This window comes from Anastrepha ludens, chromosome 5 (genome assembly GCF_028408465.1).
Source record: "Anastrepha ludens isolate Willacy chromosome 5, idAnaLude1.1, whole genome shotgun sequence".
NCBI lineage: Eukaryota > Metazoa > Arthropoda > Insecta > Diptera > Tephritidae > Anastrepha > Anastrepha ludens.
In genome coordinates this window covers 84,744,227-84,765,309 of record NC_071501.1, presented here as the reverse complement: position 1 = coordinate 84,765,309, position 21,083 = coordinate 84,744,227, and the positions used below count along the sequence as shown (strand labels likewise).

Genomic DNA, 21,083 nt, shown 5'->3' with positions numbered 1-21,083 from the left:
TAACATATTTAATCATAAACCTGTTTTAATTTAGAAAAACCTTGAAATATGTCGATAAAATTAAATGAAGAGGATATATTGGGCGAGCTATTGGAGTGAGATGAATCTGGTGACTTTGGTGACGTCGATTTTTCAGACGGCAGTGACAATAATTACGAACTCTCTGAAGAACAAAGCTTCTTGTCAGAAAAATCTAGCGAAGATAACGGAAATAATACTTCTTCTGAAAATGGTGCGTAGCAATCAACGGAAAGTGGTGAAAATAATTATGTGTTGACATTTGAAAATGTTCCGGTTTGGTCAATACCTGATGAAAATTTCCAATCACGAAATACCCTCTGGAGCCCCCTGGAGGGGGTGGTGGATTTCCTTTTCAGATTTTCTAATTTCAGGGCCTGTACTGAAGCTAGATATATCACTAAAGTCGAAATGTTCCCGCTGGTTGTTGTCCGGTTCGAAAGGGTTAAGGGGTTCGTGGTAGTCAGAATTTTCAAAAACTTGGATTTTTTTTTTTTTTTGCATTTTCTTAAAGTGTAATATCTTAAAAATATTGAGTGAAAATGTGAAGTGAATCCGACAAATACTTTTCGAGTTATTCAACAATTAACAAAGTGCTTTAGGGCGCCCCGAAACATTCAAGAGCAAGTAGCAAAAGTTTAAATGCGTTTTTCTCAAAACTATGTTTTTTGAACCGGTGATCACTTTAACTTAAAAACCGCTTGATAGATTTGAATGAAATTTATACTGCCCTTGAAAAACATAAAAAACTCGTGCTTGATCGAAGGACTTTTTTTTAAGTGAAACTTCTTAGTCGTCGCTGGATGAGCGAGAATGAAGAGTAAAATTTCAAGGCTATGCAACGTTTCGGGCATTTTTGTTACGCGAGAGAGAAAAAAGATGTAACGTAGAGGAAAAGCAGAGAGAGAGTTATACATATATATATATATACACGTTAGGCTATTTTTCTTGAGTTTTTTCTTGTGGTTGCTAATTTTTAGTGAGAAAGTGAGTGCCTACTTTTTGGCGCTTGTTTGTTGGTGCAAACTGGTAGGAAATATATTTTTGGTGCTTACTTTACACATTTATACATAACAAATAGACTTTTATGTATATAATATATAACACATGGGCTGAAAAGTCCCAGGCCTCACAAAGATATCTCGTTGTTTTTTTGAAGTGAAACTTCTTAGGCGTCGGTGGACGAGCGAGAATGGAGAGTAAAATTTCAAGGCCATGCAACGTTTCGAGCATTTTCGTTCCGCGAGAGAGAAAAAAGATATAACGTAGAGGAAATGGAGAGAGAGAGCTATACCTTATATATATCTTGGATACACTTTAGGCTATTTTTCCTGAGTTTCTCCTTGTGGTTGCTAATTTCTAGTGAGAAATAGCACTGCCTACTTTTTGGCGCTTGTTTGTTGGTGCAAACTTGTAGGAAATATACATACTTTTGATGCCTACTTTTTGGCGTTATATTTCCTTGGTGCCTACCGTTGGGGCGTTTTTTGGTCCCAATTTTTCGGGCTTTTTTTTTTGTGCCTACCTTTTGGCGCTTATTTCCCTGCCCTGGCTAGTGCTTATGCGTACTATAAAATGCTATCCTTTTCGGCGTCGGATTTATTGGTTTTGCCTTGCGGTAATTTGTGCCGTTGCTGCGGTTCTAGAATCGCTGCGTTTGTGCGGGTGATAAACGCGCAGAGTAGTGCGTGTTGTCGCCACGGTTTGTGTCCGACGTTTACCTACACCGGTCAACCCTTCTCCGTTTTTTGTAAATTTTGCCTATTTGTATTCTCTGCAAATGTTGTGAATTTATTTAGATATATATTCTTTCTCTCCCTTTCTCTCTCTCTCTCTCTCTCTCTCTCTCTCGTTCCCTCTCGGGTCTCTCCCTCTTTCTTTGTCTGCAATTTTTTTGAAATTTTACTAAAGTCGAGTTGAAGCATGATGTATTAATGCTATGTTTTTATTTTTGTAAAAATAAGCAATTGAATAGCAAATAAAAATTATTGAAAATCACCATTTTTTCGTGCTCCTAACCCTTTAAAAAAATGTCTGTTTGTTCTTGTAGTTAGGTTTATAAGTTGTCTGAAGAGCAAAGCTTCTTGTCAGAAAAATCTAGCGAAGATAACGGAAATAATACTTCTTCTGAAAATGGTGCGTAGCAATCAACGGAAAGTGGTGAAAATAATTATATGCCGACTTTTGAAAATGTTCCGGTTTGGTCAATACCTGATGAAAATTTCCAATCACGAAATACCCTCTGGAGCCCCCTGGAGGGGGTGGTGGATTTCCTTTTCAGATTTTCTAATTTCAGGGCCTGTACTGAAGCTAGATATATCACTAAAGTCGAAATGTTCCCGCTGGTTGTTGTCCGGTTCGAAAGGGTTAAGGGGTTCGTGGTGGTCAGAATTTTCAAAAACTTGGATTTATTTTTTTTGCATTTTCTTAAAGTGTAATGTCATAAAAATATTGAATGAAAATTTGAAGTGAATCCGACAAATACTTTTCGAGTTATTCAACAATTAACAAAGTACTTTAGGGCGCCCCGAAACATTCAAGAGCAAGTAGCAAAAGTTTAAATGCGTTTTTCTCAAAACTATGTTTTTTGAACCGGTGATCACTTTAACTTAAAAACCGCTTGATAGATTTGAATGAAATTTATACTGCCCTTGAAAACCATAACAAACTCGTGCCTGATCGAAGCATTTTTTTTTAAGTGAAACTTCTTAGGCGTCGCTGGATGAGCGAGAATGAAGAGTAAAATTTCAAGTTCATGCAACGTTTGGGGCATTTTTGTTTCGCGAGAGAGAAAAAATATGTACCGTAGAGGAAAAGGAGAGAGTGAACCTTATATATATCTTAGAAAATTTCTGGTAGAAATAGAGTAGAAATAGCACTGTCTACTTTTAGGCGCTTGTTGTTTGGTGCAAACTGGTAGGAAATATATTTTTGGTGCCAACTTTTTCGCGTTATATTTCCTTGGTGCCTACCGTTGGGGCGTTTTTTGGTCCCAATTTTTCGGGCTTTTTTTTGTGCCTACCTTTTGGCGCTTATTTCCTTTCCCTGACTAGTGCTTGTGCGTACTATAAAGTGCTATCCATTCGAGCGTCGGACTTATTGGTTTTGACTTGCGGTAATTTGAGCCGTTGCTGCGGTCCTAAAATCGCTGCGTTTGCGTGGGTGATAAGCGCGCAGAATAGTGCGTGTTGTCGCCACGGTTTGTGTCCGACGTTTGCCTACACCGTTTTTTGTAAATTTTGTCTATTTGTATTCTCTGCAAATGTTGTGAATTTATTTAGATATATATTCTTTCTCTCTCTTTCTCTCTGTCTCTCTCTCTTTCTCTCTGTCTCTCTCTCGTTCTCTCTCGGGTCTCTCCCTCTTTCTTTGTCTGCCTTGGAATTTTCAGTTATGTTATGTGTGCTACAATACACGCACTTTTTTCCGAAAATTTCTATTTTTTTTTAACAATTAGTTGCCGGTTTTTTTTCAAAAATCAGAAAAATATTTCCTTAGGCCGCCACATTGTTAATTTTAGAAAAAAAGCTTCAATCAGGCATAAGATTATCTAGTTGTAAAACTAATTTCTCTTGTCCAAGGACTTGTGTTGATCATCGCAAGGGACTTCTGGAGAAACGGGATCCACACAAATAGCGATAACTTTTACAATTATTAATTTTTTTTTTTAATTTTGCTAAAGTCGAGTCGAGACATGATGTATTAATGCTATGTTTTTATTTTTGTAAAATAAAGCAATTGACTAACAAAGAAAAATTATTGAAAATCATAATTTTTTCGTGCCTCTGACTACCCATAACCTCTTCAAAAAATTCTCAATTTGTTCTTAGTTAGCTTTATAAGTTGTTTAAACCTATTCGAAGTAAACCTTTCCAGTAAGAAAAGTTCGCTTGCCGTCAGCCCTTTTGAAGTTGTAGCTTTTTTCTCCTCTTCAAAGTTCTCTTTTTATGATTAGCAAAAATTTATTAGCAGTATGTTTGTTATTTCCGCCTTTATATTTTATTACTTACAAATATCTCTTATACATGGAATTGACGAGCTTAGCACAAGTTTCAGGGGTTATAGAATACCACTCGCTTGTATTCCTTCCCAAAGTTCTTGCTTGTTTCGCGCTCTATGTCCCTCAATCCATAGATGTTCTACAGAATAAGGGTCTGGTGAATGTGAAAGTCACTGCCAAACCTTAACCCTATTCAGACTCATCCGTGCCTTAGCAACCGTTGACGAATGTTTGGAGTCATTATCCTGATTAAAGTCCCAATTTATAGGTATCTCCTCTCTTGCGAATGAAAGCATGACTGTATTTAAAATATATATGTGGGCCGTAGCGCACATCTTGCCTTCAATCAAACAAATTGGACCTACTCCGAATATAGGAAAGTAGCCCCATAACATTATTGGTCCAGGATCATGTTTTGCTGTTCTTTTTTTTTATTTTTGTTTTGGTGAATTAAAGAACGCAAACTGTGTTTTGTGGTTGCTGCACGTAACATTTTCCATCGGATCTGAGCATATCTATTTTGGTCTCATCTGACCAGAGGATATTTAACCAGTGTGCGCGATGCGAATGTCATAACGCGAAGGAAAGCCTGTGGTAAATGTTCTTTTTTAAAGTGATTTAAAGGTACTTTTCTTGGACTTTATGTGAGTGGATAGCCGTGAACACCTTTTTCTTGGAGCATTTCATGATTCAGGCAATTTCGTGCATGGCTTTCACTTGATTCCATAAGCATTTGATAAATTTCTACTCCGATTCAGTTGAATGTTTTTCTCGGCCCATTTTGATAGGTATAAAATTTTACTAAAACAGCAAGAATATTTCTATTTTTTAAGTTTATAGTTTTGTTTTAAAGTAAAAGAAAATAAAATTAATATTTTATCATATCTATTTACATATATTATATAAAAGTGAATGATGAAATGAAATGAATTATTACTGCGATCGCTTGCATTCTGTATTTGAAATCAAGTAAAGAAGAAAATTAAAATTAGCTGAATAAAATGTTACTATTAATGTCGTCAAAAAAGTCTTAAAACATACCTTTTTTCACAGAATTAACTCTTTCTCCCTTATCGTTTCAGATCAAATGGTATTTTAACCGAGCCTTGCAAACAAAAATTGCACTACTTTAACTTTTTTGACGCAGGGTGAATATGACAGGATCCATCTTCAACATTCCTTCCTATGCAAAAATGCAGCAGCATACTTTTTCCGGAAAAATTGGAGTAAACCTGTGGAAAATGTGGATTTCGCAAAGGTGTTTGCGTTTTTGTGCATAGTAGACGTGTCTATCAGTGCATATACCTGTATGCTTATTATGTATTACATGCGCGCGGGATATGAGCCACTACATACGCATGTACAGGTACGATTTACATACTTATGCGTGGGTATGCGTGTATAGTACTTAAGTGGGAATTTTCAATAATAAATGAAAGTCAAAATCTAAGTACATATATACACATGTTACAACAACTACACTACTTACAACACCAAATATGTTATATAGCTGCTTTACAATATGTAATACAGTAAGTACTTCGCGTCATATATACACTCACACTCATACATACTCATTTATATAAGTAGTAAGTAGGTACATGCATCTTCCTCTATATGACACACATAAAAGCATATGTTACTCATCACTGGAACCTTTAGTTTACATACAAGTATGAGCAAGTAAATGGGGCAATTGGCGATTATTATTATTGTTATTACAGCCATACGAAATTCATGCGATTGCTCCCTAGAAGCACATTCCGTTTGCAGCACTCCGATATTCGACCGCCTCATCGCCACTGCTGCGCTCAGCAATTGCAGTGGGTCGTGGCGTAGAGTGAGCGCGCTGAGTGCTGAATAGGTTCTGCTGATATTTGGTAGGTATTTGCAGTAGTCTTCCATCGATTCAATCGCTTGCCAGCTGTTCACAGCAACATAGTATGGCAATGCGTAGCAATCGAGTAATGAAAAAACCTAAAAGTCATGCAGAAAACGAGCGCAGAGTAGCTGGCAAGCCAAGTCGTATGAGAGGCGTTGCAATAAAATTGGACTACCACATTAAAATCATTTAAATTCTATTGGTTTTGCAGAATAAGCCATTTATGTGTCACCAGCGATAGGAGTTGAGTAGATATATTTAAGTGCATGCGCGGTGGTCGGGGAGTGTGTGGCAGGAAGTACTCAGTGTAAGTTCAATGTTGATATTTTGTGCTGACGCTGACAAAAGCTTCACACGAGCAATTGCGATTTGCTGTAGCAGCTAACAAACGCCAGAGGCACCCCATGCACACACTTTTAACCATGATTTCTACAAACGCATACATATACACAAAAGGTCATACGTTTTTCCTTGTTGCTTTTATGTACTTACATACATACATGCACACATACATACATACAGTGGCGGGCATGAAAACGAGTACTAAGTTATTCAAACGCGATTCAAGTGCCATTGAGTGGCACCACTCTCCATAAAAAAAATAATCGATACTGGTTTTTCACCAGAATTGTAAAATGTATTATATTTTAAAACTTTTGCAAAAATATTTCTGCATAATTTTAAGATTTACGTGAGCTGCACCGATTTGAAAGTATCTCCAAAAAGTTCATTATTTTGACTCCGTTAATAAAAATCTTTGAACATTTGAACATGAACTTATTTATCATTAGAAATGAGTTTTCGAATAAAAATAATTTTTAAAAAATTTATTGTAATTTAAAAATATGTTAAAAAAATTTAATTTAAAAATAATTTTAAAAAATTTAATTTAAAAATAATTTTTCAAACATTTAATTTAAAAATAAATAAATTTTTAGTACAATTTTTTTTGATGACTTTCTTTTTATAAAAGTTATATTTTTTTAAGTATTTTGAACTTTTCTAAGCCAAAGCTCATCTGTCTTCTGAGATGAGTTTTTACAAACAAAAAATTTATAAAAATTAATTAAAAAAACTATATTTTTTGAGGTACTTGGAACATTGTTAAGTATAAACTCACCTGTCATCCGAGGAGAGTTTTTGCAAAAAATATTTTTAAAAATTAGTTTTTGTTTTTAAAAACTATTTTTGTTTAATTTGAACATTTTTAAGCCTTATCTCATCTGTCATCCGAGGTGAATTTTTGAAAAAAAATATTTTTAAAAACAAATTTTTTTATAAAAAACTATATTTTTTTTATAAAAGTTATATTTTTTTAAGTATTTTGAACTTTTCTAAGCCAAAGCTCATCTGTCTTCTGAGATGAGTTTTTACAAACAAAAAATTTATAAAAATTAATTAAAAAAACTATATTTTTTGAGGTACTTGGAACATTTTTATGCATAAACTCATCTGTCGTCCACGGTAGGCAGGAAGCATCGATAGGTGGCACAAAAATGTCGACAAAAACTGCAAGCTGGGTTGTATTTGTTGATGATTATAGGTGCAAAATCCGTTGGAATTGAAATCCTACCTGCTCCTTTTCAAAAGTTATTCATATTTTTATATTTCATGTTGGGACAATTTGGAATCAATATCAAAAGTATAATCTCGTTTGAATTTGTATTATGCAAGAGAATAATAAAGAATCTTACGTAAGTTTTTAGCCGATTTTAATCGATTCCAAGGTATACCACGTGGAGGTGACTTACTTTGTACCTTTTTTTTCTATTTTTTTTGTTTTTTCAGTTTTTTTGTTTTTTTTCAGATTTTTTGTTTTTTTAGATTTTTTTTTATTTTTTTATTTTTCGATATTAAGATGTGTTACTATTTCTGTATATATGATTTAGAATTTGTAAACTTAAGTTTGTAAATTTAAACATGCTGTGATGAAAATGTAACGACAGCTTTCTTTAAGCGACTTATAAAAGATGGTTCATCTAGCAAATTTATTTTAAATCTATTCCAATATTTATTGAACTCGCTATGAACTGACTCTCCAGCCTGCTCGGACCATAAACCTAAGCCATCATTATTCAAGAATATGATTGCTTCCTCCAAATGCTCCACGATAATATGAATTTTTAGTGTTTGAGAAATTTCAGTACTTTTTAAGGCTTCACGGAGTTCTTTTAAATTTTTGTTAAAGTCAGTAAGATCAGCTTTTTTGGCAACAAAGCACTTTTCAACAATTTTATTCATAGCTTTAAATGCAGCAATATAAGGCTATAAACGAAATGGTCCTGCAAGCTCGTAAATTTCAGGATCCTGCAATTTATCGGCCTCTTTAAGTAATTTTCGACATTGATTGCCTTCAAACATATCTCCTTGATAGCTCTTATGAGATATACCTAATTTATTCGGCCACAATAACGCTTTATATTTTTCAATTTCCTCAATTTTAACTATACCGTCCCAGAAAAGATGGTTGACAAACCCTTGTAATAGGTGTAGTTCAGGAGGAATGCACTTCTGAAGTAAGTACAAGTTATCATCTTCAGTAGTGCCGTATTCAATGAATAAAGGGTGATTTACTGTACTGCGACATTCTTTAGACTTTTTTTGTCATTACCCAAGCTCTTGAATTTAAAGTATATTAGTAATCTTTTAAATGCTTGTAGGTCTTTAAATCAAGATTTGTCATCACTGCTTATATAATTTTCCTCAATCATTTTATTATAACTTTTTAATTCATTTAATGTGGCGAAGCAATAAGGGCAAGGGTAGAGAGCCGTTGCAGTTTGCTGCCCATTGACCAATAGAACGAGCTTTAAACCTCCAACAAATTTAAATGGTATCTCATTGAGTTTCGTCAATTCAACCAAAATTTTAAAATTATCATAGGTCTCTTTAATCCGAGGCACTATGCCTAATAAAAGCAATTTAAATACACTAGTCAACCTACGTTTATTTGCCATACTTCCACCAGTAGAGTAAGTTGAAACATTTTTACTTTTATCCAAGTCATTTTCTTTCAAGTCGTCTTCTGGAATTGATATTGAAAGAGAAACTTTGAAGAAATCTTGTCCTCCATCTGCCATTACTTTTATTTTTGATTGTTCAATATGTTCAATGTTTCGATTTTCAAAGACAAAGTCTACGAGTTCTGATGCAGTAGCATACACAACTGGTCTCTGTTTAATACCATCTTGGAATATTTCGAATTCGTAGAAACCTTCTTTATAAATGTGTTCCAGGATATTAATATAAATTTTTCATACAAATGTTGATTGTAATTCTTGGGAACTGAGTTTCTACCAGCAGAACTACGAATGAAGTTAGCCAATTGTTTCATATCATTTGTAGATGATCCAGTATTAGCTTGGAAATTGTCTAATCTTTCGGCAGAAAATCTTAATTCTTTTTCTTTTTTTTTTATTAACAGTTACCCGAACCTTCGATCCCAGAGTATTTAACACGAGCTCATCTTTATCTTCGTTATCATTGTTGGATATTTTTTTTTTTTAAATTTTAGTTATTATTTGGTTCTGCTGTTTCTCGGGTAACTTTTGTACTATATTCAAAACAATCTTACGAGCGTTAGAAGTAGAAGGACCTCTGCAAGAATGTGATATGCCTTTACCTATTTGTTGAAAACAACTGTTACATAACTCAGTAGAAGTTCTCGGTTTAGTTGCCTTTACCTAATTTTTAGAAAGTAAATCTTTTTGTTGCGAAGTATCATCAAAGCACTTGTTTACGTCAATATTTGTAGAGAAATCCCTAATTTGACCTCTACCTTTTTTTTGTTTTTTATGACTCGTAACTCGTGCTGAGAGATGTAACAATTACAACCCATCGTTCTTGTTTCTTTTGATAATTTAAGATCCTCGTAATTGGGCATAGTTGGACAAGGTCTTTTGAAAATATCATTTCCATATTCATTTATAGTTAGTCGGCAAGAGCTGCATAAACTTCTTGGGAATTTACTATTATAAGTATTAAATTCACCATTAATGTGCTTTTTTATAACTTCAATATGTTTTTCAGATAGCAAGAAATGATGGGAAGGTTTATTTTGGAAAATAATTTTTTTCTCACAAAGAGCGCATACTTTTGTGCGATTTTCTTCATGATCGCATTTATAAAGCGGATGCTGACTATTCACCTGACTATTCACCCGACTATTCAGCTGACTATTCATTATTAATTAATCTTCTCATATAAGAATTTCTAAAACTAGAAAATACATTTGCCAGAAAACACTAATACAGTAGGTTCTATTTTTATGCGGTAGATACGTTCCGCAAGAAACAGCATAAAAAAAAACAGCATAAAAAAAGCTACTAGTTCTATAGTAAAATTATAGATACGTTTCAAAGTGCTAAAACCGCATAAATCTGAAATATTGTAATAAAATCGCATAAAAAAGGGCACTAGTCCCATATTATAACTATAGATACGATCCATAGACCGCATGAATCTGAAATAATTAAATAAAATCGCATAAACAAAATATTGTATTTTTGAAAATTATATCTTTATTTAAGAAACGTCAGAATCGAAAAATAAATTTACGTCAGAAATGGAATCAGACAATACCCACAAGTTGCGCATTCGTTTAGGATTTGGCATAAAATCACTTTCGTCACTTTAGGAAATGTACACGTCTGATCTGGATGGTGATGCAGGCGGTTCCATACTTGTAGGGTTAGCATTTCTGATGTAATCTGTGATGAGTTTTTGCTTAGCTGGTTTAGAGTCTTGTTTATATGTACAATTCCCGATAGGTCGACATGCATTTTGTAATTAAAAAAAAAACCGCACTATTTAAAACCGCATAAAAACAAGCAGCATAAAAACAGAACCTACTGTATTAATAGTTTAAACTGTACTTTTTCATTGCGGGAAGCACTCGACTGCCCTCTGCCACCTAGCGGCATTTATCGTAACTATTATATATAATATAGCTACATATTATTGATATACGTATTATAAATTGTCCCAACCTGAAATATAAAAATATGAATAACTTTTGAAAAGGAGCAGGTAGGATTTCAATTCCAACGGATGTTGCGCCTATAATCATCAACGAATACAACGCAGCTTGCAGTTTTTGTCGACATTTTTGTGCAACCTATCGATGCTTCCTGCCTACCGTGCGTCCGAGGTGAGTTTTTGCATAAAACATTTTTAAAAATAATTTTTTTTACAAAAAACTATTTTTTTTTTCGTTGAACATTTTTAAGCATAAACTCATCTGTCATCCGAGCTACGTTTTTGGAAAAAATATTTTAAAAATTAATTTTTTTTTTATAAAAAAATATTTTTTTTTACATTTTTAAGCATAAACTCATATGTCATCCGAGCTACGTTTTTGGAAAAAATATTTTAAAAATTAATTTTTTTTTTATAAAAAAATATTTTTTTTTTACATTTTTAAGCATAAACTCATTTGTCATCTGAGGTGAATTTTGAAAAAAATATTTTTAGAAACTAATTTTTTTTTATAAAAAACTTAAGTATTTGCAATATTTTAAGCATAAACTTATAATCTGAGGATAGTTAGTTTCACAGAAAAACGTTGCAAAATCTGATTTTTTTCAAGTGCTCACATTTTAATGTCCGCCACTGCATTTGCATACCCATATTACTTTATGTATTGAACTTGCACTTGCGGTCCGCAGACATGGCGTATACGCAACCAATATTGGCTGGTCCATTGCGGCTCATGTATATGCGGCTCGCTTGATTTCCACATTTTTTTTTATTTGTTTTTCTCCAAATTTTTCAGCATGTTTCATTTTTGCCATTTCTTTTTTTTTCTTTTTTTTGGATTTTTTTTTTTTTTTTTTTTTTGATATCACTCTGCCTTTGATATTTGAACTGTAAATGGCGCTTATGTCTCAATGATTTTAAATTGCTCACCTCAAACACTCAGCACGCTGAGCTAACAAAGCGACGGAGCATGGCGAATGTGAGTGCTCGTAATTTTAAATGGCAACTGATAGTCAAGGATTATTACGTGGCATGGCGGAGGACCTGTTGCTAATAGTAAAAACTTATTAGTAATAAAATAAAAAAGCAATTTAAAAAGTCAGAAGAGGAAAACAAAAGAAAAAAAATTGTTATGTTACATCAAAAGCTGAAGATGTATTTCATAAAAACTTCTGGAGAAAGTGAGAAATGCATAAGAATTAAATTAAATTAAAATAATATTTAAAAAATTTAATAAAAAAAAACGGTAGCAATTCTTCAGGTCTAAATGATTTTCTAGTAAAGTTAATCAAAATGCCGAAATTGTCGCAATTTCAGTTCAAAATGAGCCAACACAGCGTTTCACAGGAATTGGCAAACTTTTAAGCCATATTCAGTCGATTTTACGTAAAACCTTGGCCAACTAAATTACAGTATAAACTTCTCGAACAAGGGCGATACTAGTCTCTGTAAATATCAGATAGAGAAACGTAGCAGAATGAAATTTTTTGTACTATGCGATGAAAATCCACAAAATGTCAGGTTATTCCACTTTTTTTATTTTTTCGTCATCAATTAATATATTTTCTCGTCATCGACGATGGCTACGCGACTGAGCATGAACTTTTGAGAAAACAACTTTTTTTTTAATTATTTCCCATTCTAACTTACAATTGGTGACGTAAAGATTTTCTTTGCGAACATCAGCAGCCTGAGCAAAATTAAATGACAAATTTCATGGAAATGAACACATTTAGTTAGTCACTTTGCACACACGCTACACCTACTTTTTTCGCATAAACGCTGGCCAATGAAAAATCATCCACATCCACATTCACCTAAATACAATAGCATTTAGGAAAAAAATGCACATTGTTGCTTTTTCGTTTGTTTTTTTTTACTTCAACACACATTTTCACAAAAAAATGCTGACTTCAATTCCTTGCATATTTTTTGCTGTGCTTGCAAATTTTTTCCACCCTCACATGGGCAAGCTCATACGAACACATGTACATGCACACACACGCACACCTTTGTTATGCACATTCAAACACTGCTGTGACGCGCAGTAAATCATCTTATGTGTGTATGTGTATTCACATATACATATGTATGTGTATAAGTATGATGTAAATTCACACGCGTATTTCTAGTTATTTTTCTAGTCAAGACTTACCTCTCTCCACGCTTCTAGTTTAACCCACAGCTTTTTTAATGCTTACATTGTTTTTTTTTTGTTTTTTCAATTAATGCTAAATAGTATTTGTGGCTTTGCGCAGCTAAGTGAAGTACTTCCAGCCAGACAAAACTATGTATTCGTGTAGAAGCACAAACCACTTCAAATACTTCAAATACTACAGGTGAGAAAAAAAATACATTGTAAATGGAATGTAAATTTTTTAGATTTTTACGATCTCGGTTTTTCGGGATCCTGTTATTAGAGTCCCAAAATTTCGGGATTTAAGTATTCATTTTTTTTCTAAAAAGCTAGCTGGAAAAAATTCCTTCAAAACTGATTGATATAAAAAAATAATGTGTTTAAAATTAAAAATTCAATTTAAAATTTTCGATATTGCTGGCAAATAGCCCGGATTTTTCGGTATATAAAAATGGACTGAACATAAACCGGTATCTCGGGATTTACAACGCTAAGACATACTAAAAAAGCTTTCATAAAACACAAAAAAGTTTTCATAAAACTCTTTATTGTAATAAAGAATTAATCAAGGGACTATATCAGGTATATATATGAAGTGAGACTTTCAGCTATTAGTCCATAGATGTCACTAGGAGTATTTTTAAACCTTCCTAAATGTCTTGTGTTTTCGTCTGTCATCTGTCAACAATATTCAGTTCATTGTTTTTTTACGTTTCATACAATAATGCATTTTTGTCGCTCTTAAAAATGTCGAATTTCGTGCCTTCAAACTACGATTTCCGGACATCGTGAAACCACTTGTGAAATGCTGCTCTCCCGGTCTTTTTTGCATCGAATCCTTACGGGTGATGAAAAATGGGTGCATTTCTCCAATCCCAAGCGGAAACGATCGTATGGTCCGCCCGGCCACAAGCCAAAAATAAAGGCCAAACCAAATCGTTTCAGCCTCAAGGCAATGCTGTGTGTTTTCTTGGATCAGCGTGGTATGATTTGGTACGAACTATTAAAATCAGGTGAAACAGTTGACGGCGCACGCTACCAACGACAATTGGCCGATTTGAACAGCGCTATAGAACGAAAACGCCCAGAATATGCCAATCGGCGTCACAAAGTAATTTTTCTTGATGACAATGCACCGCCACATCGAACAAGAGCGCCCCGGGAATTGATGGAGACGTACGATTTGCGAGCCGCTGGTAAATACGGCTTACTCACCAGACTTGGCGCCTTCCGAATATATATTAATAATTATTATTTGTTTGCATTGATGGGCCACGCACTTTCCGAGCAGCGCTTCAATTCTCACGAAGAAGCCAAAAAATGGCTTGATGATTGGTTTGCGGCCAAAGACGGCCAATTTTTTTGGCGCAGCACCCACAAATTGCCTGAGAGATGGGAAAAATGTGTCGCTAGTGATGGCTATTATTTTAAAGATTAAATTTTTAACCATTTTTTGTTAATAAACGTTTGAAATTGAAAAAAGTCTTCACCTCTTTACTGATTAATAAAGCAGCTGTTGGTTCGAAGTGCAACTGCATGAACTAAAAATATAAGGACTGCCCAAAAAAAACATAAAAACTCATTTTTTATAAACAAATACATTAATAAATCGTTCTATGCCAACTGTTCGTCTATTAGAGATTTACTGACGAACACACAACACCTAAGGCCTTGCTGGCCGCGTATCAGTTGTTCTACCGCAAATATTACTAACACCAATGAAAGCATTCAAATTGAGTTGACAGCAAAAGGTTTCCGAACAACACACGCACACACAGATGAGTCCTTCAACTCGACTCTTAAGTCATGCAATGTTTATTATAGAGAAGGGATGGTCAAGCTCCTCGATAGTCCGAGCCATTGTACAAAATTTGAAAATTTTCGGGAGCCGCAATCGAATTCGTATTTAAAAGGTATCCAAAAAAGCTATTAAGAAAAATTCTTTTACAGAAATAATATTTTTTGAAAACATATACATAAAGTACTCATATTATATTGAGTTTAAATATTAAAAATCAAACACGTTTTTTTTTTCTTTCACCATATTATCTTTTTAGTTCATGTAGTTGCACTTCCAATCAACAACCGCGTTATTAAAACTCATGGCAAGGAAAGTCCCGAATGTGAGATTGAGCTTGAGGAAATTAATGAATACTTTATTAGTGTTGGTAAGAAAACAAATTGTGCTTTTATTTTAAAATAGTCCTCATCTTGTGCTACTCTAAAACAACAGTTTCAATTTATGACAGTTAGTGAGGTAGTCCTGAAAGCTTTATCCGAAATAAAGTCAAATTCTGTAGGCGATGATGGCATCTCGCTAAAACTCGTCCGTATTGTCATCCTATATATAATATAATAGGACCCCTAACTCATATAATAAACCATTGCTTGACTAGTTCATGTTTCCCAGCAGTACGGAAAAAGGCTATAGTTTTCATTGTCGCAAAAAAGGCAAATGCTATATTATTTATGCTGGTGACCATAGACCTATCAGCATATTGCCCACATTTTCCAAAGTTGGCGAAAACTTGATGGCCACGCAAATTTCATCATTTGTACAGGACAATCGTCTACTCTCTCCACTACAATTTGGCTTCAAACAAAGTCACAGTTGCTCGACAGCTATGGTTAAAATACTAGACGATATTAGAATTAGTTTTGACAACGGAGACTTGACTCTACTTTGTTTACTTGATTTTTCTAAAGCATTTGACACAGTGGATCAGAAATTATTATGTTTGAAGCTTAAACACTATTTCGGCTTCAAAGACAGTGCAGCGAAGCTCATGGCCAGCTACCTTGGTGGCAGAACGTAGAAGGTTAAGACCAGTAAATTAACATCTCAGTATAGATACGTACAAACTGATGTTCCGCAAGGGTCTCTCCTTGGTCCACTTCTATTTAGTCTTTTTGTCAATGATGTTTTTACCGTTTGTCAGTATGTGGATGTCCTGCTGATGATATACAATTGAACTTGTCCAGTCGTATTAGTCTCGTTGAAGATCTATGTTTCAAAATAAACAGAGATTTGTCTGCTATTTCTGTATGAGCTAACGAAAACTCTTTATATTTGAACGCGCCAAAGTCAAATGTCTTATCTATGTGTAATAGTGTGGTGCATGTTGACAATATCCCTAAATTGTAGATAGGTACTAGTTTCCTTACCTTTACGGATAAGGTAAAAAATTTTGGGTTTATTCTTAATACAAAACTTACCTGTGCTGACCACATAAATTGGGTTGTAGGGAATATTTACGCTACATTGCGTAAGCTGAGAGTCTCTGCCACATGCACGCCAGAGCAAACGAGGCGCAAATTAGTTCTCCAGCTAATTATGCCCTTCATTACCTACTCTGAGGTGGTGTACAGCAAACTTGACTCCACATCCTGCCATAAACTTAATGTGGCATTTAATAACGCCACGCGGTATGTATATGGGATTGGCAGACATGATCATACAGGTATATCTGTCTGGCGAACAAGGTTACTGGGCTGTTGCCTTAACAGTTATTTGTCTGCTAGAAATTGCATATTTATGTGCAAACTTACATTATTCAAGTCCCCTCCCTACCTGACAGAGAAGTTGATACCAGTAAGATCTCGCAGATACAAAAAATTCATCGTTCCTACATTTAATTACCTAACATCATCTAGGTTATTCTTCATTATCGCTGTGAAAGTGTGGAACACATTACCCGATACTGTGAAGGCTGGACTTAACAGATTTAACTTCAGGGCACAAGTCTATAAGTACTTTACAAGTTTTTGACTGCATTGAATTAGGACAATACATTTCTCTCTATATTTTGTAATAATTACTACTTTGTTTTTTTCTTTTCTAAGTTCTTCTTTTCTTCTCCTACTACCAAAGCACTATCTTCTTACTATTATAGTAAAGATGCATACATTGGATTGATTTATTAATGAACTGGTGGAAGAATTTAGACTAAGTAACTTTCATGTTAAAATCATTCTAGTTGTACAAGAACATACTAATGTTGAAGTACTATTAAAAGACCCAAGTCTTACTTTGTACTATTGATATAAATAAATAAATAAAATAAAATAAATATTTCTTTAGAACTTCGTGAATAATTGGTGACAGCACTCATCAGTAATTCTTTGAGATGCTGGCTAATGCTGATCAGTGTATGGATTTCACGAACTATAAAATTAGGGAGTTCACAATATGTACTATTTGTCGTATTTCTTTAATCATGCTATTGTATTAGCACAGTTGTAAAGTTGTTGTTTTTGTTTAACATGTACAAATACTGCTATTTCAATACAACTTTAAAAGGTATGTTTAGTGTGCTATTTGTCTATGCTATACGATCAGCTGATTTTGTTTACCATCACAATTTGTGCAAAATCCAACACATCCAGGCATTTCTTTTTCTGTGGCTGCAACCAGCTTTAAACGCTCTCTTTCATTGGGCCAGAATAAAAATCTACCCTTTAAATTGAGTATAGCTGAAAAAACTCGCCTGGTTACGATTTGAATGGTACCGCCATCTCCAACACCAATAAGGATGCCACTTTACGGATCGAAAGTCCTTCACCCGAAGATCCCAACCTATAAAGTACGATTTTAAGCTGAAGTTCAATCGGAAGCTGTATTGTGTTGTTATCACTCCGAAACACATCATCATCTTTTACTAAGATTAAAAGGTGGTCAAACTCCATTTGGTTTACTCGCAGCATTTGGCAAAATCTGTTTTCATCTAAATGCTCCAATACATTCAGCTTCCATTGGTTTGACTTAGGAATTCCTAAATGGACACCTCGGCGATTGTTTAGCAATATCAGCATATTCAGTCTGAAACTTTCATCGATATCTTCCTGCTCGTCTTCATCACCTACAAACAACACGTAAAAAGAGCACAAAGGAAGTGTTGGATTACTTACTCTCGTCCACAATGAAGATGTCGTGTGTATATTTTTGACAAATCGCTGCTATTATTTTACTTTTTTCGCTCCTCCTAAGCATTTTTATGTTTATATTTATATTTTGTATTACTTTCACTTCTGCTAAGCAGCTGATTGATTGGGTGAATAGCATTCACAATAGTACATCAAATAGCAAAGGATGTTCACACGTTCGACTATACAACTGTGCTATTTCAATAGCAGAAGGGAGAAATAGCATCAATAGTACACTTTGTGAACTCCCTAAATGTAATAAAATTATTTACATACGTTCGTTGCTCCGAGTATTGAAATAATTCGACAAGCAGACTTTTTTAATTCTGAATAACTTGATTCTGGTACAAATTTCCAAAATTGAGTAACCGTCGTGGACTTTTATTTTATTTGTAGAGCTTAATCTTCTTGCATCTCTATTAACTTCAAATGCTCCAGATGCTTTTTGGGTCATACCTATATTCAATTATGTTAATTTCAAATGTATTTAGATAAAAAACAAATGACGATTTGAAATATTTCAAGTCTTGAAATCTATTTTGGAATTTCGTCAATATATTTTCGAGCTTTTTTATATACTCGTTGAGTTTTTCTGTTTAATACTGGAACCATTTGTTTTTTTAATTGCGTGAAATTGCAAAATGTTTTACTGTATGTGAAAAAAAATTTAATTTAGATTGAAAATTATACATACACTCTCAGAGGTCAGATATTATTTTATCTTTCCGCTTCCGTTCTAAATTTAGTGTTTGATGAATCAGTCACAAATATTAAGTCTCGTCCGTCTCATCTAATTCTGATAGGTTGTTTCCTTATCTTTAGAAATGCAGTTATCGGATCAAACATATATACAAAACGGTTTACGTAGCTAGATTAGTTGATTTATTGTCGCTAGATGACCATAAAACAATGCAAAATGAATACGTGTCATTTGGAAGTTCTTCGTCTTTTGAGGGGACAGATACCTGTAAAATATAGAAACAAAATTTTTTTTTCATAAAATGTTAATATAATCCTTTAAGAATATGTCAAAAAATTTTTAGAACATAAATTTATGTATTTCTTATACCTGTAAAGGGTGTTTTTTTTAGAGGTTAGGTTTTCAAGTTGGCACTACTTTTTTCGTATATGGTCTTTTTGACAGATGTCACTTGATTTATGCTCAGTTTGGTTTGCCATTTCATAATGAATAGACTTACACCTGAACAACGTTTGCAAATCGTGCAAATTTATTACGAAAATAATGGTTCGGTGCGAACAACCATCAAGCGCGTCGCACGTTCGGTGAATGGGCCCAAAACGAGATGGCCACCGATCCCGATTTTCACAAGAAAATTTTGTTCAGCGATGAAGCTCACTTTTGGTTGAATGGGTATGTCAATAAGCAAAATTGTCGCATTTGGAGTGAACATAATCCACAAGCCATTGCTGAGACGCCGTTACATCCTCAAAAAGTCACTGTTTGGTGTGCTCTATGGGCAGAGGGAATCATTGGTCCATATTTCTTTAAAAATGAAGCCGGCCATAATGGTACAGTCAATGGAGAGCGCTATAGAGCCATGATTAATGACTTTTTCGTGCCTGAATTGGACGATGTTGATGTGGACGACCTTTGGTTCCAACAAGACGGCGCTACATGCCATACAGCCAACGCAACAATCGATTTATTGAAGGAAACTTTTGGTGAGCGCATTATCTCGCGCCGTGGACCTGTGGCGTGGCCTCCAAGATCGTGCGATATAACACCGCTGGACTATTTCTTGTGGGGCTATGTGAAGTCGCTTGTCTACGCAGATAAGCCCGAGACGATTGACGTCTTGGAAGAGAATATTCTGCGCGTTATTGCTGACATACGGCCCCAATTGCTGCAAAAAGTGGTCGAAAGTTGGGCCTCTCGGCTGGAATTTATTCGAGCCAGCCGCGGCGCCCACTTGCCCGAAATCATTTTTAAAACATAATGGCAAACCCTTACCTTTATAATAAAGCTAAATTCTTGGCCATAACATTAAATTATATACGTTTTATTTCATCTTGAAAACCTAACCTCTAAAAAAAACACCCTTTATTATAGATCGTCAATTGTGACGACTCTATTCTTTCCGTTCAAGCGCTGGGAGAGGTATAGTTACTTTAAACTTTAGACGCGTTTTTCTTAAAACTAAAATATATTTTTCGAATTGGCGTACACGTTAACTCAAAAAGTCATCGACCGATCTACCTGAAATTTTGCACACATCTTTTCTATGATATCACTTTCTATGCGAATTCGAAAATTTTTCGAAAACATAATTTTTTCGAAGCAAAAATAGTAAGAAAATTCGCCCCAAAATTCATGTTTTTTATACACGAATTTTTTCCCCCCATTTATTGTTAATTCATATAGAAATTATTGCATTAATAAACAAAAAAATGTTGAGTTTTGTATTCAGGTCACTGACGCCGATGCTACAATGCGCGCCGATTGAGAAGCCCCGCTGCGACCTTCCTAGAAGAATTGAGTGTACATCCGCCATTTTAAATGATTAAAATAAAAAAAAAATGTATATTATTTTAATGTGTAAATAAATTGTGTGCCAATTTTGAAAAAAATATATTGACTTCTTCATTTTAAATAATTTTAATGAAAATCAGGGAAAATGAGGCCGTTTATTCTTCAAGGAAATTTTTGAATATTCGATGATTTTTTGCATTGTTGCAAATGTTATTTACAAAGTTTTCATAGCATCAAGGTATTTTAAATAAATATTTTGTAACGAGATGTTCTCGGTGAATTCGGGAATGATCTCTTAAAAGTCTAATTATACCGATTTTTTTTTTTACCCATCATTGAAGGAACTCCATCAGTTGCAACGCTCAAAAGCTTTTTAAGAGGCTCATGAAAAATTGTCATTTTGAAATTTAATGCATTTTTAATATCGGCATCGCGGTTGAAACTTGAAGTGCTGATAAATCAAACAATTCTTCTTTAACATCGAAGTCAGGTGAAAATAATACGTATGAAAACTGCCATAACTTAATGACTTTTACATAGCAATGATGTGATCGAATTCAGAGGAATTATTGTGAGAAATTTTATTTGGGTAAAAATGTCACAAATTCGTTATAATTGAAAAGGGAACTCGGATACATTTATCGAGAGCTACAAA

The 21,083-nt window shown here is 34.2% G+C and overlaps 1 protein-coding gene across 1 annotated transcript; it reads right to left on the bottom strand.

The window, feature by feature from the left end:
* Positions 1–17,505: 17,505 nt before the first annotated feature.
* LOC128864795 (uncharacterized) lies at positions 17,506–18,174 on the bottom strand. The gene is made up of 2 exons (XM_054104553.1): positions 17,923–18,174; positions 17,506–17,873 (listed from the first exon to the last, which is right to left on the bottom strand). The coding sequence occupies exons 1-2, from the start codon at positions 18,074–18,076 to the stop codon at positions 17,506–17,508; spliced, it is 522 nt and encodes a 173-aa protein (XP_053960528.1). The 5' UTR covers positions 18,077–18,174.
* Positions 18,175–21,083: the final 2,909 nt, after the last annotated feature.